Source organism: Pyxicephalus adspersus, chromosome 9, assembly GCF_032062135.1.
Source record: "Pyxicephalus adspersus chromosome 9, UCB_Pads_2.0, whole genome shotgun sequence".
Lineage (NCBI taxonomy): Eukaryota > Metazoa > Chordata > Amphibia > Anura > Pyxicephalidae > Pyxicephalus > Pyxicephalus adspersus.
In genome coordinates this window covers 47600633-47617204 of record NC_092866.1, presented here as the reverse complement: position 1 = coordinate 47617204, position 16572 = coordinate 47600633, and the positions used below count along the sequence as shown (strand labels likewise).

The window sequence follows — 16572 nt, the reverse complement described above, 5'->3', positions numbered from 1 at the left end:
TTTTTTTGTTTTGGGTTTACTTCCGCTTTAAGGTATAATGTGGGTGGATGGGAAAAGTACATTTCTATTATAGGAAATATTATTGATCCTCATGATATACTGCTACAAGATCCTGTGTGCTGGTATGGCAGATTCCATTCCTATTTATTAGTTCAATAGTTGAATATTTTCCTTTCTTACAGATTAAGCACTTTTTCTTTTGTAATTCTTACAGAGCCCTGTATCTCAATCTGGTTGGACTGTGGGTGATCTTGGTTTGTGCTGTGTTCTCCGGTTTGGTCATGTACGCACACTACGAAGGTTGTGATCCTTGGACTGCGGGATTTATAAACGCTCCAGACCAGGTGCATGATCAGCTGCATACTGAAACAATTATTAACTTGAAATCTAGCCTTTGCACTAAGATATTTTCTGCAGACATTTTTAAGGTGTGCACACACACACATACCAATATAGATATACGAGAAGGTGCTGAGAAGTTCCTGGCTTTGCCCAGAAAGAAGAGAGACAGAGTTATGAAAGAACACCTTTATTCAACATATTCCTCCCTGAGACTGATGCACTTAGTACAGCATAGTTGCAGCTTTTCTAGACCGTTCAAATAAAAGTCGTTTGGTTGGGCCGCAAACCAGCACTCAGCAGCATCTTTGACGTCAGACATGTCCTTAAAATGTTGCCGCTTCAGGTGTTTCTTCAAATTCGGGAACAGAAAATAGTCCCAAGGGGCCAGGTCAGACGAGTAAGGGGGATGGTGGACCAATTGGAAACCTAGGGTGTTCACTTTGGCAGCCACAACATTGAACATCTGCGCAGGTGCATTGTCCTGCAAATAAAGGATCCCTTTGGTCAACTTTCAATGGCGTTTCATCTTAATTGCCTCCTTCAGCTGGTCCAGGAGGTTAGCATAATACTGTCCGGCGATACTAGAGCCATGAGGTAGGTAGTCCACCAACAGAATATCGTCTTTGTCCCAGGTAACGGATGACAGGATTTTTTCAGAACTTTTTCGACTGTGGGGACCTGCTGTGGTGCCATTCCTTTGACTGTTCCTTGGTTTCAGGATCATAGTTGTGGAGCCAGGTTTTATCTTCAGTCACTAACCTAGCCAAAATGTTCTGTGCAGCTTCAAAATGGGGCAAAACGGCTTTGGATGCTACAACTCATTCCTTCTGATCAGTGTTCAAACATTTCGGCACCCACTTCACTAAAAGCTTGCACATGTCTAGGATAGCGGTGATAACAAACCCAACACGCTCCTGTGAGATGTCAAGTATCTGGGTTTTTTTTTTTTGCGGATATTCGCTGGACCTCAATAATCAGCTCATGGACAGCAGCGCAGGTTGCAAGGTTCAGTTGAGGTTGGGGGGCGCCCACTAAGGGGCTCATCTTTAACATTTAAATGCCAAGTCTTGAAACGAGATATCCAGGTTTTGACAGTGCCATAGGAAGGACACTTCTCCTCCAGTGTTTGTGACATCTCAGTGTGAATGTCCTTTGCTGACTTTCCCTGGAGAAACAAAAACTTCATGACGGCCCGTAACTTGTGAAACGTGCTTGTGCCTCTGCCATCACATCTTCCCACTAAAAGAAAAAACAAGAATAATAAGATAATTGAATTACAAAGACCTGATATTTGCACAGTTACATACTAAGATATTAGGCTGTCATATGCCTCCACACCCATTTTTCTATTTCATCTGGAAGGGAGCAAAGCCAGGAACCTCTTAGCACCCCATCGTATGTAGAAGTGCCACCTAAATGTAGGTGTTTGTTGGTTCCCTAGTTTGCTCATCACTATTTTCTCTTAGAAAGAAACAGAGGGTAAGTTTCACTTTCATGTGCATATATATATATATATATATATATATAAAAATATATACCATGTCAGAGCTTATGGACAAATTTAAACAGGAGACTTAAAAATTTAAACCAAAAGACTTAAACCCAATCAATGTAACCTCAGGGAATGTGTTAATGGACCATAAATAAATATTGTTAGCCAAAAACACTTTTTCTAACTCTTCTGGTGTCGGTGTACATAGTCTAGCAGAGTTTTCCTCCAACTAAGTTACTCATATAAAGGTTTATGTAGATAATAAATCTACAATAACCCTTAACAATGGAACAAAAGTCATATTTACTGATCCTTTCTCGATAACAGTGATGATTGCTATAGGTTAATGCATCTTGAGCCTTTCAGGGAACAAACATGGCATCTTTGCTTGCCAACACGTCTTTGAAGGTGTAGTTTCTAGGATAATAAACATTATCTTTCCAACACATATGAAGTCACTAACCCTGAACAATCATACAGATAGGATAGCTCAACAGTTTACAAGGTTTATGATCCTTCTAAATAAGTGACTTGGTAAATGAGGAAGGATGAATGGAGACAGTCCCGAGCCATTGCCATTTTTTCACCCTTTTACACCTTCATGAGCAATAGTCTAAATGCCCAGGACAAATTTAGTAGCGTCAGTATACCTTGGTTAACTTGACAATAAATCCATGGATATGTAGTTTACCTAAATAACAAATATTTTATATTGTTAGGGCATATAAGACTTTTTTTTTACAGTTCACTGTTCTAATTAATACAATGCAAAGCTGACAAAGGGCAATATTAAACTTTAGCTAAGTTCAGACATAGGATTTTTTTTGTGCAGTGGTGGAGTAGTGTATCATAAATTGGAGGATAGAATTGCCCTTAAGTGGGATATTGCCAACCCCAATTTATCATAGGAACAAATGTTGAATAGGCAAGTGGGGTTTTTATAGGCAAAAATTTGTACTGTAATCAGTAAAACTTCTCATAGAATACAAAGATACAATGATTGAAGCCAAAAAAAAAAAAAAAAAAGTACCGTATTCTTTGATACTTCTCATAGAATATAAAGATACAATGATTCAAGGTACAATGTAATAATTTGAGGACCTTCACAGTGGAGGTCCAATATTTAACCTAAAAGGTTGGAGCTAGACATAAGTTACCTACCAATTAAAAAGTAATCATAACATGTATCAGGGCCGAATAGAACCGAAGATGTAATTCCAGTACACAGGAGAGCCGCGGCTTTCCCTCTTCTTCACAGACCTTGGATGAACAGATCCCTGGGACCAGATCTATTACTTCACCTGGAATACTCTTCTTTTCCATGATATTGCTAACCTTCTTGGAGAGATCCCCCATTTGGGCTCATAGTGTACGCAATATTTACAAACGCACAGCTACCCCTGAAGAAGCCCACGTCGGGCGAAACGTGTCTTGTATTCCGGCTGCACGTAAACTTCACTGCTTGGGTTCTATGCGGCCCTGATACATGTGATGATTACTATGTAATTTCCTATTGTGACACCTGTGCACTTTTGCGATTGGTCACTATAAGGCAGAATTAGTCATTATTTTTAATAGGGACTGAAAGGATACGCTTGGAGGAATATAACAATCTGTCAGCAAATTTCAGACAAATTGACAGGGGAATAATTTTTAAAATTGAGCCCAAAGTCTTTTATTTTATTTTTGTATGCTTGCTTTTATCATTATGCTACTTTTTTGTGGAGGGTAAGTGCACAAAAAAAGTTGGACACATTGATAGCTACTGATCACATGATCAAGAACAATGCTGTCGGGTTCTCAATTGTTGCCATCACATGATAGTCTATACACAACACAAGTATAGTTTCCAAGTTTCCATTATTAATATATTTATATATTTTAAGCAGGTATCTAATCTAAGTGTTTGTTTTGCAGATGATGCCCTATTTTGTTATGCACTTATTTTCAAAAATGCCTGGACTGCCTGGTCTTTTTGTGGCATGTGCTTTCAGCGGTACATTGAGGTAAGTAATTTGGGTTTTGGGTAATAAAACTGTGTGGTGTGCTGCAATGTATGGGTGTCAGATGTCCATTAGGTTGGTGCATTAGGGTGCACATTGGGCTGATCCCTTATCAGGATGAATTATCACCTTGCAAGTTATATTTGCCTATTTTACCTTGAAAAGAACATAACGTAACATTAAATGGCTGAAATCAGCAGAGCTTCACCTCATTTACCAAGTGAAACATCCCTTTTGTGGTAATGATTCGATTTGCTATGTGAACAAGCCGTATTCCTACAGTAAATTAACCTCATAGTGTAGTAGGATCGATGTAACATAAAAAACAATAACAATTGTAAAAAAGATGAGAAAATGTTAAACTTTGAACCAGATGACACAAACTGATGCTTTGACTTACTAAATTGCAAAAAAAAATATCCACCATGACTACCTTAAATTGTGAATGTAATGCAAAATTGGTTTGCTATGGTTGCAAAATAAATGCGAATTATTACACTTTTGTTAATAATCCTCTGTATTTTTATGAAAAAACATAATACCTACTGTATAAAATGTGATTTTGTTCTTTATTTTGTAGCACAGTAGCTGCCAGCATCAATGCTCTTGCTACAGTCACCTACGAAGACATTGTCAAGAACATTTTCAAGAACATTTCTGACAAGAAAAGCACCTGGATTAGCAAAGGATTATGTGAGTATTTGTTAATTAATTTTGACTTAAAGGGCATTAATTTGAATGTGTTTTTTTTTGGTCAGGACTAATAGGTGTTAAAAAAAGTTTTCTTTTTTGAATAAATAAATAATTGCATAATATTATGTTGGAGTCTTCTATTCAACCAGCAGATGGAGCTCTTGTCACCATTTTCTAGTGACTTGATTTCCCTTTCAGCTGTGTTAAAATAAGCCAGTTTACTCAATGTGCAATCACACCAATCAGGGACGGTTTTAGACAAAACGGGGCTTCAGGCAAATATGAAGTGGAGATGCCAAATACACAGCATTCCAAGTCCCCTCACATCCTGCCTTTCTGTCAGTTGAGGCTCTGGAGATGGTGGGGGCCCTGAGCAATATTCCAGTTTTCCTATCCTAAAACAAGCCCTGACCAGGATATATTAGTACTAGTATTTGTAATTATGCATTAAGTGTTCAGGAAGAGGTAGGTTTTAGGGTCCTTACATATTTGGACATTTTGCAACCTATGGTTCTAAAGGGGACATATGTGTTTCTCAACCAAGTTTCCTTGGAACCCTATGGTTCCTCCAGAGGTTGCTAGGGGTTTCTTGGTAAATGAGCAGTCTGTGTCTTCCAGGTCAGTTTAAGTGACACCAATGATTTTTGGCTATCTGTAAGGATGGCAATGTAAAAATGTGGCAAATGAGGGACATTATTCCCACAAAACACCAAGCAAATTTACTGTGAGCTGTGGATATAATAACTATAGCAGAAGTTCCCTGAAAACCTGAAAGTTATTTAAAAGGTTCCCCCATGATAAAAAGGTTGAGAAAGGCTGGTCGAAAAGAAGAACCTAGTCATGCTTCAGTCTGCTTCAGGGCCATTAGATTGTGAGCCCCCTTGAGGGACAGCTATGACATGACTATGGCCTTTGTAAAGCACTGTGTAATATGTTGGCTCTTTATAAATACAAGTTATTATTATTAGTTACAGTGGTTTCTTACATCTGTAGAATGGATTTTGTGACTCTAGTAACTGAGAAAAAGTCAGGATTTCTGGATGTCCCAAGAGATATAAAAGGCAGTGGGTGTTCAGTCTATTATTTTCAGCAGAACTGACCCTTTATTCTAGAAGATGTGTATGCTGTTGTCCATGGTATAAAGTTTATATGTTCACTTGAATGTTGCAGGTGTTCTGTTTGGTGCATTGTGTACAGGAATGGCAGTAGTCGCATCATTTATGGGTGGTGTTGTACAGGTAAGTGGGGTTGGCATTTATCAGATGCTATTCCAATTAACTCTGTTAAGTGTTCTGCTTTAATCAACACCATATTGACAGATATACATTGATACCTTCAAAATGTGGGGTTCAGGAGTTTCTAGTGAAGGGTCTAGGTAATGCTACGGCATAGAGAGAAATTTTAGAAAATTGTGCATTTATGGCCATGTAATTAAAGTTTAGGAAAATGTCCTTTTCTGTTCCAGCATGACTGTGTTCCTGGACACAAAAAGGTCCATAAGGATAGTTGTATAGTTTCGTGATGAGGAACTGGACAAAGTCCTGACCTCAACCTTATTGAACATCTTTAGAATTAAATGGAATACCAACTATGATGCTTGTTTTCCTGAATAACACCAGCACCTGACCTCACAAATACTTTTTTAGATTGGACACTCCACACTCTTGTAGAAAGCCTTCACACAAGAGTGAATGCTATTTAACCCCCAAGGAGGTCCAAATCCATATTAAATGCCCATAGGTATTATTTAGGTGAGACAACCCTTGAAGGAGCTAATTCTGGGGTTTACTTTGCAACAGATAATTTAAAAATAGCTCAAGCTACAAATGCCTTTTCTCTTACTGATATGTTTGTTTTCCCAGGCTGCTCTTAGTATCCATGGTATGTGTGGTGGCCCCATGCTGGGATTGTTTTCTTTGGGGATTTTGTTCCCATGGACTAACTGGAAGGTAAGTTAGGTGTTACTCCGGTAATAGAACTTACCCATCTAATATTGTTTTATAAACAATGGAGAACAAGACGAAGATCCCCATTATATTTTATTACAACAGATTTAGTTTCTTTTACTATGGAAAACATGTAAATACTATTGGCTGGATTTTGGTGCTTTAAAGGATAGAGTTTGGCTTAATCGTAGAAAAGTGTTTTGCAAAACATTGGAGTTTCTGAGCCCATAAATCATAAAACCCCCTGCATATAACGCAACTCTGCGAGCACAGTGGAGAAATCCAAAAGGTGTGCCAATAGTTCAATGTGTTCATATTATATGGCCAAGCCCTATGCTCCAATTAGGCACAGATGGCAAACCATCCTAAAAATGACTCCTCATTGTGTACTGTTTGTGCTATCTGCTGTTGGTATTTGGCAATAATAACATGCTTAATGTATTCATAGATCTAAAAAGATATAAAGTATATAAGATATAAAGTAAAAAGAGGAAGCAAAACAATAATACAGAATTTAATAAGTGGTAGGCATTGAGTGATACAATTATTTCTCGTATTCAATGAAATAGTTGAAAGAGCACAGGATACCTCCCATACCTCTGGAAACCAATAATAAGATTTTACTGTGCAATGGGTAAGATTCTTTTATGAGAGTTTGTATTAGTTACAATGTTTTTCACATCTTCAATTCTTGTTTATTAATCCAATGTATGTGTAGTATACTATTTATTTCCCTAACATGACAGATAAACAAACCCACAGACACATTTGCACCTCCAATCCATTCTGGCATTTGAATCTAAGCCAAACAGCCTGACTAGAACTGATTTTACGCTCTAAGATAAGCTCTATAGTCCATGGACCTAGCAATAGCAATAGGTGGCCATTACAATATTTGCTTTTTATATCATAGTACATGGTTTTACCATATACACCAAATGTACAGTAATTATAAATCATTTTATATTTGCTAAATGATTTCACGTCCATTATACTGTCTGTAAATATCCTACTTGCTACAGAATAAGGAAAGAAAATATGAATAACCTATCTGTGCTTTGTGTACATTTTTAGGGGGCTTTAGGAGGTGTCCTCACTGGATTCGTTATGTCATTTTGGGTTGCAATTGGAGCATTTATATATCCTGCACCAGATTCCAAGACCCTTCCACTAACACTAAGGACAGATGAATGCATTCTACAAAATATAACTGCCAATGCTACCATGTCTACACCATTAGTCACCACCTTGTCTGCTACTACTGCACCAGAACGGTGAGATGATCTAATCTGCTGTTTGTATTAACTGAATGTTGGAAAAATAAAATATATTTTGCATGTTACTGAGAAAGAAAGGGAGAACCAAAAAATGCATATTATACATAGAATAAACTTTGATTATGTATGAACATAGCCTAGAGATAGTGTGCTTGTGGGCTTCAGTTATGGAAATCCAGCCCTTCAATACAGACACGCTCTGTATATCACTGGCTGCATACTTGTCCCTATCATCCAGAATATTATATTTAGAAAGTGATATTTAAACATGTCAACATTTAAAAAATTGCAAATCGGTGCTCCAACCACCTCCTCTTCCCTGGAGGGCCTTCACATTTTTTTTTTGTACATATCTTGTTCAGACTTCAAGCTTGTGACGCTTGACATGACACCAAATATGACACATTAATATACCATGAATGAAGACCATTGTAGTGAATTCCATGCTTTCATAGCAGTCTCCGTCTTTTGGGATGAATGACACCAGGATTAAATCAACCTGAAAGACTAAAGTCATTTTGTGGACAAAACAAAATGTACATTGGGGGACTACTTCCAACTGAAGGGAAATAATGCAGTCTAAGTTGTGTATTTATTTAAAGCCCAGCTAGTAGCCCATCTACATAGTTGGGTAATTCATTCACTATGGGTAAGAAAAATCTAAGTTTAAAATAATGTGTATTTCATGTTAAGTTACATTTTTCTTTCCATACAGGTCTGTCTTGGCAGATAATTGGTACAGTATATCTTACCTTTACTACAGCGCTGTTGGCTACATAGCTTGCGTCATTATGGGTCTACTGATCAGTTTTATAACAGGTGAGAATTATTTCTGTCTATATTTTACCCACATCACAGGAAAAATGTTGTAGGCACTGTAGAACGTACTCTCTAAAAAGAAAAAAAGTTGGGTTCTGGGGAAGTGACATACGAATGACTTCTAGATAAGAAGGGGCTTCCCTGGTCCCTTGTGTGCAGGACAGAGCCTGGATGGGGAAGGGGCAGTTTGCATGACTTGCAATAGCTAAGGTTGTGGGTGGTCTTAAGGGGGGTGAGCACTTTCTGCAGTCTCTTGTAACTCCTTAATGACAAAGACAAAATCTGCAATTGTTTCTTTTTGCATATCACAGCAAGTTAATGAATGTCTAGGCTCCATTAAATTTCTTTTTTTGCTTTGTTTTGATCCAGTGAACCTCACAGTAAGGATTTTATACAGTAACTGATACCATGCTGCCTAATTTTATGTTGAGATAAACATCTGTCCTAATTGCATTTATTAAAATAGTGTACCTGTTCCGACTTACATACAAATTCAACCTAAGAACAAACCTACAGTCCCTATTTCATATGTAACCCGGGGACTAGATGTAAATGGGGCTTTAGGTAGATTTTTATAATTATGGATTAGGTCGACATTAGTAGACTTTGTGTGGCCCACTTACACATGTAATCATCCTAATTTAGCCCCGATTTTTTGTATTAGAAATGTCTGGCCTCGAGTGTGCCTAATCTTTGTGGGTATTTTGGAAATCATAGAGGTCTAGGGAATAATTGTAAATAAATCAGTGGAAAAAATATATATACTTACATTTGTATCTTGTAAAGGTCCCCAACGTGGAAAGAATGTTAAACCACTGCTGATAAGACCAGTCTGCAACCTGATCTGCTTCTGGTCTGACAAGTACAAGAAAAAGTGTTGGTGTGGAGTTCCTCATGATGAAATAGACGAAGAGCTGGTAAGTGTTCTACTAAAAAAAAGAAGTTCTGCAACTTAAAGAGTTTTTACATTTTATGAACCAATTTAAAACAAGTCAACTGTGAACTATGGTTATGAAATCTTCCTGTCCTGTGGGAAATAGTCACCTATGGACAGATGTTGGTTAGATGATCTTAGTTCTTACACTAGGGGACCCTTTCTTTCTAAGTTCTAAATTATGGAAATCATAGTATAGCAAATAAAAGTCATTTTCAATTGAAATTTGAAATAATGTCGAAAAAAGTTCCTAGGTCCTTCAAGACATTTCTTTAGTTTTAATTGTCAGCAAAATACACCAAATAAAAACAGACAAGTACCTTCATACAATCACCATAAAATGTTGCAAGACTGACAATGATTGCTCAAGAATTGGATAGGAGGTGTAAAAGTTGTGTAACTGTTGTGAAATCTCTTCTAGTTTCAAAATCACTTCTTTGAGCATAGGCAGCTACAAAACACCTTCAATAATAAAAGAACAAACCCAGCATAACGTTTGCAGGGGACCATTGTTACCAGGTCTGACAATATTAATATTCAAAATTTTGAGTTGTTAACAGTGCAGGAATAGAGAGGTAACATTTGTTCTGGTGACAACCAGAAGAAGGCATTTCCTCACATCTCTCCACAGAGAGATTTTTTTTCACTTAATTTTTAGCCCACAAGACAGATATTGAGGGTAATATCTTGAATTGTACACTGTTGGAAAAAATACCTGGAAGGGGTTTTACCAACTTACCCGTATGACTTTAAAAAAAGTGAATGGAAAAAATGTTAAATAATTTATAGCATATATATATAAATAAATACATATATATATATATATATATATATGTATGTAGAGTAGACATAACATGAAAAATGACATCACTTTCGGGAATGAGATATTAGTTTGGAGAGTTGTGTAAAACATTGGGCCTGATTTATGAAAGCTCTCCAAGGCTGGAGAGGAGGATACACTTTCATCAGTGAAGCTGGGTGATCCAGCAAACCTGGAATGGATCTAGTCCAGGATAGGGATGAGCCTCTGGCATTCTCGTGAAAAATTGCCTCGAAGTTCCGATGGGTCCGCGAAAGTTCGCAAAACCACAGGAAATCACTATAGGAGGATTATCGCGGCTGCATTCATAAATACAGCCGTGGGAATCCTCCTGTCAGTGAGCGATCCCTGGGCACTACAGGTCAGAATGAGGACAAGCCCTCATTCCTACTTGTAGTGCCCCGGGATCTATCACTGAGAGGAGGATTCTCATGGCTCCATTAAAAAATGCAACCGCGATACTCCTCCTCCCTGAGTGTCATGCGGCTTGCGTTTATAAATGAACGCGGCCGTGGGAAAAATCAGAGGATTTTTCCCACGCTGCATTCATTCATGAGCAACCAGCTGTGAGACTCACACTGTGTTCCTGGATAGAGAAACTCTATCCAGGAACACATAGTACAGGACTGCAACAGCAATCAAGGGAGCAGAGCTGCTCCGCTCCCCTGATTGCTGTTGCCATCCAGTAGTATGTGTTCCTGGACAGAGTTTCTCTATCACGGAACACAGGACTCCTGTGTTGTTGGATAGAGTTTTTCTATTCAAGAACACACACAACTAGTAAAGGGCTGCAAAAGCAATCAGGGAAGCGGAGCTGACAGCCCTGCTCCCCTGATTGGTCTTGCAGGTCCCAAAAATTCCAGAAGATCAGAGAAAGCCAAGATTTAATAGTCCAGGATTCAAAACATTTGCTAGCAAACGACTTTGAAGAAATCCATTCTAGGTTTGCTGGATCACTCAGCTCAGGATGAAAGTGTATCCTCTCCAGCCTCCGAGAGCGTAAATAAATCAGGCCCATTATGTCTAGGCAGTGTCTTGGCTCTGTGAACAGATCTCCAGTTTTATACTCGGGGTAGGGAGGACAATCCTTCCTCTTGCCTAAAGCAGTCCATTGACATCATCTCCTCTAAGACAAAGTCACTGGAGCTCAGCTCAAACACCATCCTACTAATAGCCGTGAATTATGTGTCACATTTTGATTTTTTTACAGGATCATAATGGCTTGAAGAAAGATATCACAATGAACCCAATGACAGACAAACCCGAGGAACACAAGTATGAAAATGACTCCTGCAGAAAACCTCCCCCTGGATATAATGAAGAGGAAAAGTCATATACAAACCTCAGTGCAGACAAAGAATCTCGTATGTAAATAGCACAATGTCCACAATGTTTACTGCAGCACTGAGATGGATATCCAGCAACAGCTCGAAGAAGTTTATTGAGCTCCAGTGTCTCTCTGCTGAATCCTCATCATTGTTCATACAATGGTGGTGCTGCCAAGAAAAATGTCAACTGTATAGTATTTATCCTTATTCTTTTTTTTTTATATTCATCCTATAGTTTATGTAATTTACAACCGTAAAATTTTAATTGGAGGATTGAAAATCTAGTATATTCATGGAATGTATTCTTTGTGGCTAGGAATGCTGAAAGCCTGGAACTACTGTGTTCAGTTATCTTTATATCATATTGTAAAGAAGCCTTTAGAATGTGATATAAATAATTATTATTATTTAATAGGATTAAGATCTTACAATCTAGAAGGTAGGGAAGTATCACACAATAACAACCAATTTGAATCCAGTAGTTCCAGGAAATTAGCAAGTACCACAATTTGCATTTGGTTCACATGTACATACAAATTTCTTTTAGTTTGTTCAAGCCAGGCCTTATGCAAGATTATGGATATTTTATTATATTAGATGTTTAAATCATCCCACCACTGCCAACTGCTACCACTATTAATGGCATCACATTGCCAGAGAAGACAGTACCTGGGCAGGTAATGTTTATCCTGTAATGGCATACAGTGCAAGACTGGTGACATGTAGACAATATCAATTATTTAAATTGATTGAAAACCTTGTTGTATAAAGGGTTGAAGATGTAAAACCTACTGTATACCCACACTACATTGACCCTCTTATTGACTTCGTTTTATGGAAGTCTGAGCAAAAGATTATCATCTATGCTGGTCCACTGTCTTCTCCACCAGTAATGGGGGACCAGCGCGGTTGTAGTCTCATCCTGAACCCATCAACTTCCCCAAATAAAAAAGCCCCAAGCAACTCATCTCATTGTTTCACCTTTATTGTGCCCAAGCAGAAACACTTTGCTGGTCTGGCACAACCTATGACGCACCTAGTAGGGCTCAACCATGAAGGGGTCTTTATCGTGTCTACATTTGTCTTTTTTCACTGCATTTACTTTCTCGTTGATATGTTTCTTCATCATCAATATGAATATTGTTATTGTGAAATTTCAATACAGAAATGCAATTCACACAATTCTGCTTTATAAAAGTGACTACTGAACTATACAATTCATCATAAAGATGAACAGAAGAAAAGATGGCTCCATGGTATTTGAGCTGCAAGGAGTTATATGAATTCTTAGCAGCTCTGCAACCTTTCTCTTTTTTGTTTATACTGATGGATGTAACCCAGCACAAGGCAAGAATAGGATAAAAAACAATGAAATGAGTTCTTCCAAAATATAAACTATTTTCCAGACGTTTTGAAGAACAGCCTTGCTGCAAATATGGAATTAATGTTATTCTTTATTAAAAATAAAACAATTGTAAATAAATTCTTGGCTCAACCTGGTGCATTTATTATTTGGATAGAAGGGCCCCCCAAAATACAAATTGGATTTGCTGATCTGTGATATGACTGTATTAGTAGAAGTGTGATGTCTATGTGAGTGCTGATATAGTTGACACAACCCATCTCAATAAGATAATCATGCCTTATGGTTTGATGAACACATATATAATAAAAGAAATGGCAAACAATAGAATTCCCTTGTGTGATTAAGAGCATGAAAGTCACTTGCAGCTACTTATTAGTAAATTAGTAAATAAAAATTCCTGAAACTGAAAAAACACAATAAACAAGAAAAATCAGCAGTATTCAATTTGACTAATGTTAACCAGGTGATGTTCATGAAGTTATTTTGTTTTTTACTTAAGGCTTTAGGATCCCAAATCTATATGAATGAAATGTTCCAGCCTGGCGCAAGTCTAGGTTGGAGAGGATCAGTCTGCTCATATAAACAGCACTTTGCATAGTACAATGTTTAGTACCGTGTAGGGATGAGCGAGCAAATTTATTAAATTCGGTCTCGCGGCGAATTGGGCCAGTCTGCCTTACCAAACATGTAGGCGAGAACGGCCTTTTTTAATCTGGTCGGCGAGACTGAATTTTTGGGACCTGCAAGACCAATCAGGGGAGCAGAGCTGTCAGCTCTGGCCCCCTGATTGCTGTTGCAACCCTGTAGTATGTGTTCCTGGATAGAGTTTCTCTATCCAGGAACACAGTGTGAGTCTCGCTGGCTGCTCATGAATGAATGCAGCGTGGGAAAAATCCTCTGATTTTTCCCATGGCCGTGTTGATTCATAAATGCGAGCTGCATGACTCACTCTCAGAGGAGGATTGCATTTATGAATTGAGCCCTGAGAATCCTCCTCTCATTGAGAGATCCCTGGGCACTACAGGTCAGAAAGTGGGCTCGCCCTCATTTTGACCTATAGTGCCCGGGGATCGCTCAATGACAGGAGGATTCCCACCGCTGTTTTTATGAATGCAACCGCGGTAATCCTACTATAGTGATTTCCTGGATTTCCGATGGTTTCACAAAATTTTGCGGACCCATCGGAACTTTGAGGAAATGTTCTCTCTAATCCCTAGTAGCATGTCCACATTGCATTGAAGAAATAAGGACATGAAAAGAAAATTGCATGCAACAAAGCAGGGCTGCTTTAAGGCAATGAGGCTGATTTATTAAAGGAGAGGATACACTTTCCACAGTGAAGCTGGGTGATCAAGCAAACCTGGAATGGATTTCCTAATCCCCCTAGCTGTAATCCCGAGTGTGACTCGGAGTGGATTTTACTTGCATATGGGGGTAATCCTGAGTCACACTTGAGGTAGCTTTAACCTAAAAAAACCCCACTTATCTTGCTCTTTTGCCGTCCTGGGGACATGCCCTGCTCCTCTGATCTCCAGCTGCGCAATGCAGAGACGATCTCTGGGGTTTCCCGGTGACGTTGGTGCATGCATCAGTGCGGGCGGGTGGAGCGACGGGATATTTAAATAGTTTTGTATTGGATTCAATACAAAATAGCTGTATTGAGTCCAGTACAAAGAAATTTTCATATAATATATATGTTTAATTATATATATATATATATATATATATATATATTATACATGCTACAGTACACTTACGTACATTACATGTTTAACTATATTTTTTATATTTTTTTAACAGATTTTTGTGTTTTTTATTTAAAGTTTATTATTAAATGTAATAAATATTGGACATATTTCGGTGAAATATGCCTAAAAATTATAGCCTACAATGTAAAATAAATTTCGATGCAAAAAAAATGCAACGCTTTTTGCATGTAAATTTGAAAGGAGTTAGAACATTAGAGAGGTTAAATGAACTTTGCTGTTTGTTGGAGAATGTTTTCAATCCTAAAACAGATCCATTCCAGGTTTGCTGGATCACAAAGCTTTACTAATAAAAGTGTATCTTTTTCAGTCGTGGAGAGCTTTAATAAATCAGGCCTGTAAGCCTTAAGCAAGCTTTATTGACCCCCCTTAGCACCACTCACCCATTCTTCCTTTTTCCACTGACAAAGCAGTGACGATAATAAACATTTAAATGAATTCAATATAACATCTGAAACTAGGTACGAGTTTTCCTTTACTAGAATAATGTATTATTAGTATGCAGTAGTAGTATTTCTGTGTCTGCTGTGCCCATGCAGTATAAGTCAATCCTTTTTGAAGGTTGGGGCAGCTGGAACAGTGAAGGTGGTGAGGTTTGTATCGGTACAGAAGGATAGGAACAGTGGACCCTACAATGTTAAACACAGGAAAGATAGGAGACATGGGAAATTCTTTTTGAAATACAGAAGAATGGTTTACCCAAAAAAGCGTTTAGATTGGGTCATCTCCCAACTTTAAATCATATGCAAGTTTGCTATAACTAATTAAAAACATTCTTACTCCTTATGTCTGGTGATTTATCGTTTAAAAAATGTTGGGATGCACCCCTTTCTTTTCTACAGTTTAAAAAATAAAAATACAACCTAAAAAGGAAAGGAAAGGAATATCTGTGACATTGTAAGGCTTTGTACAGGAAAGAGGTTGTAGTGACTATAAATGACCACTAGATGGTGACATTTAGCTTGGATTGCTCTTTGTTGCTTTTGTACCATAAAAGTTTTACATCAATGTGTGCACATGAAAGAGAAATGAGATAAAGAAAAAAAAAACAGTAACTTCAACCCACTCATGTCAATTTAGCTGAAAAAGACAACTACATGTTTTTCAATATACAACAAAAAAAATTGCATTATGTTTATTTTGCAAGTACTGGTTTGGATGCTCTTCTGTTCTCCTATGGGCTACTGTTTTCCAAAAACTAAAATCTGCTGGAGCTGTATGACCACCACCATAACAAAATATCAAAACCAAAAGTGTATACAAAATTACTTTGCCTCTATTGTCCTGATTGATTAGGTATGGGACGAGTTTTGAATTGGCCAGGGGAGCAAGTAAATTTACTTGCTAAATTCTTTTTGAATGCAATGGTGGAAATGCTGCTACTGTGAACATTACCAACCAGTTGGGAGTCAGCTGCCAATGTACACAGCATTTCCATTTGTCAATGGTTGTAATGGGCATTCTCAGGTTCGCCAAGCCCATAGCAAACTCTACAAAGTATCTTTTACTATATGCAATAAAGATGGTGGTTTTCTTTCTAAAGCATCAGCATGAGAATTGTGTTCCAAGCAATCATGCCACAGAATTGCGCATTTACTCTCTGTTAGGAATCAGTGGTCTCTCTGCAGAGGTCCTGCATGCCTCCTGCTGAGTCAGTCTATCTAATCAACAGGGAACTTTTGTGATTGCTGAGCTGTTGGTCTTACTCAGTGGCGATGCATGTGCTATCTCTGCAGAGAGACCACTGCTTCCAAACAAAGTTTTCAGGTCCAACTCTGCAGCTATA

The 16572-nt window shown here is 38.0% G+C and overlaps 1 protein-coding gene across 1 annotated transcript in view; it reads left to right on the top strand.

Annotated features, from left to right (window-relative positions):
• SLC5A12 (solute carrier family 5 member 12) overlaps positions 1–13137 on the top strand; it is a 28375-nt gene extending 15238 nt beyond the window's left edge. Inside the window, exons 7-15 of the mRNA XM_072421537.1 lie at positions 215–344; positions 3752–3840; positions 4418–4530; positions 5701–5768; positions 6393–6479; positions 7551–7750; positions 8469–8572; positions 9359–9489; positions 11537–13137. Coding sequence (XP_072277638.1) covers positions 215–344; positions 3752–3840; positions 4418–4530; positions 5701–5768; positions 6393–6479; positions 7551–7750; positions 8469–8572; positions 9359–9489; positions 11537–11698 — 1084 coding nt within the window. The 3' untranslated portion in view covers positions 11699–13137. The remainder of the gene's footprint in view (positions 1–214; positions 345–3751; positions 3841–4417; positions 4531–5700; positions 5769–6392; positions 6480–7550; positions 7751–8468; positions 8573–9358; positions 9490–11536) is intronic.
• Positions 13138–16572: the final 3435 nt, after the last annotated feature.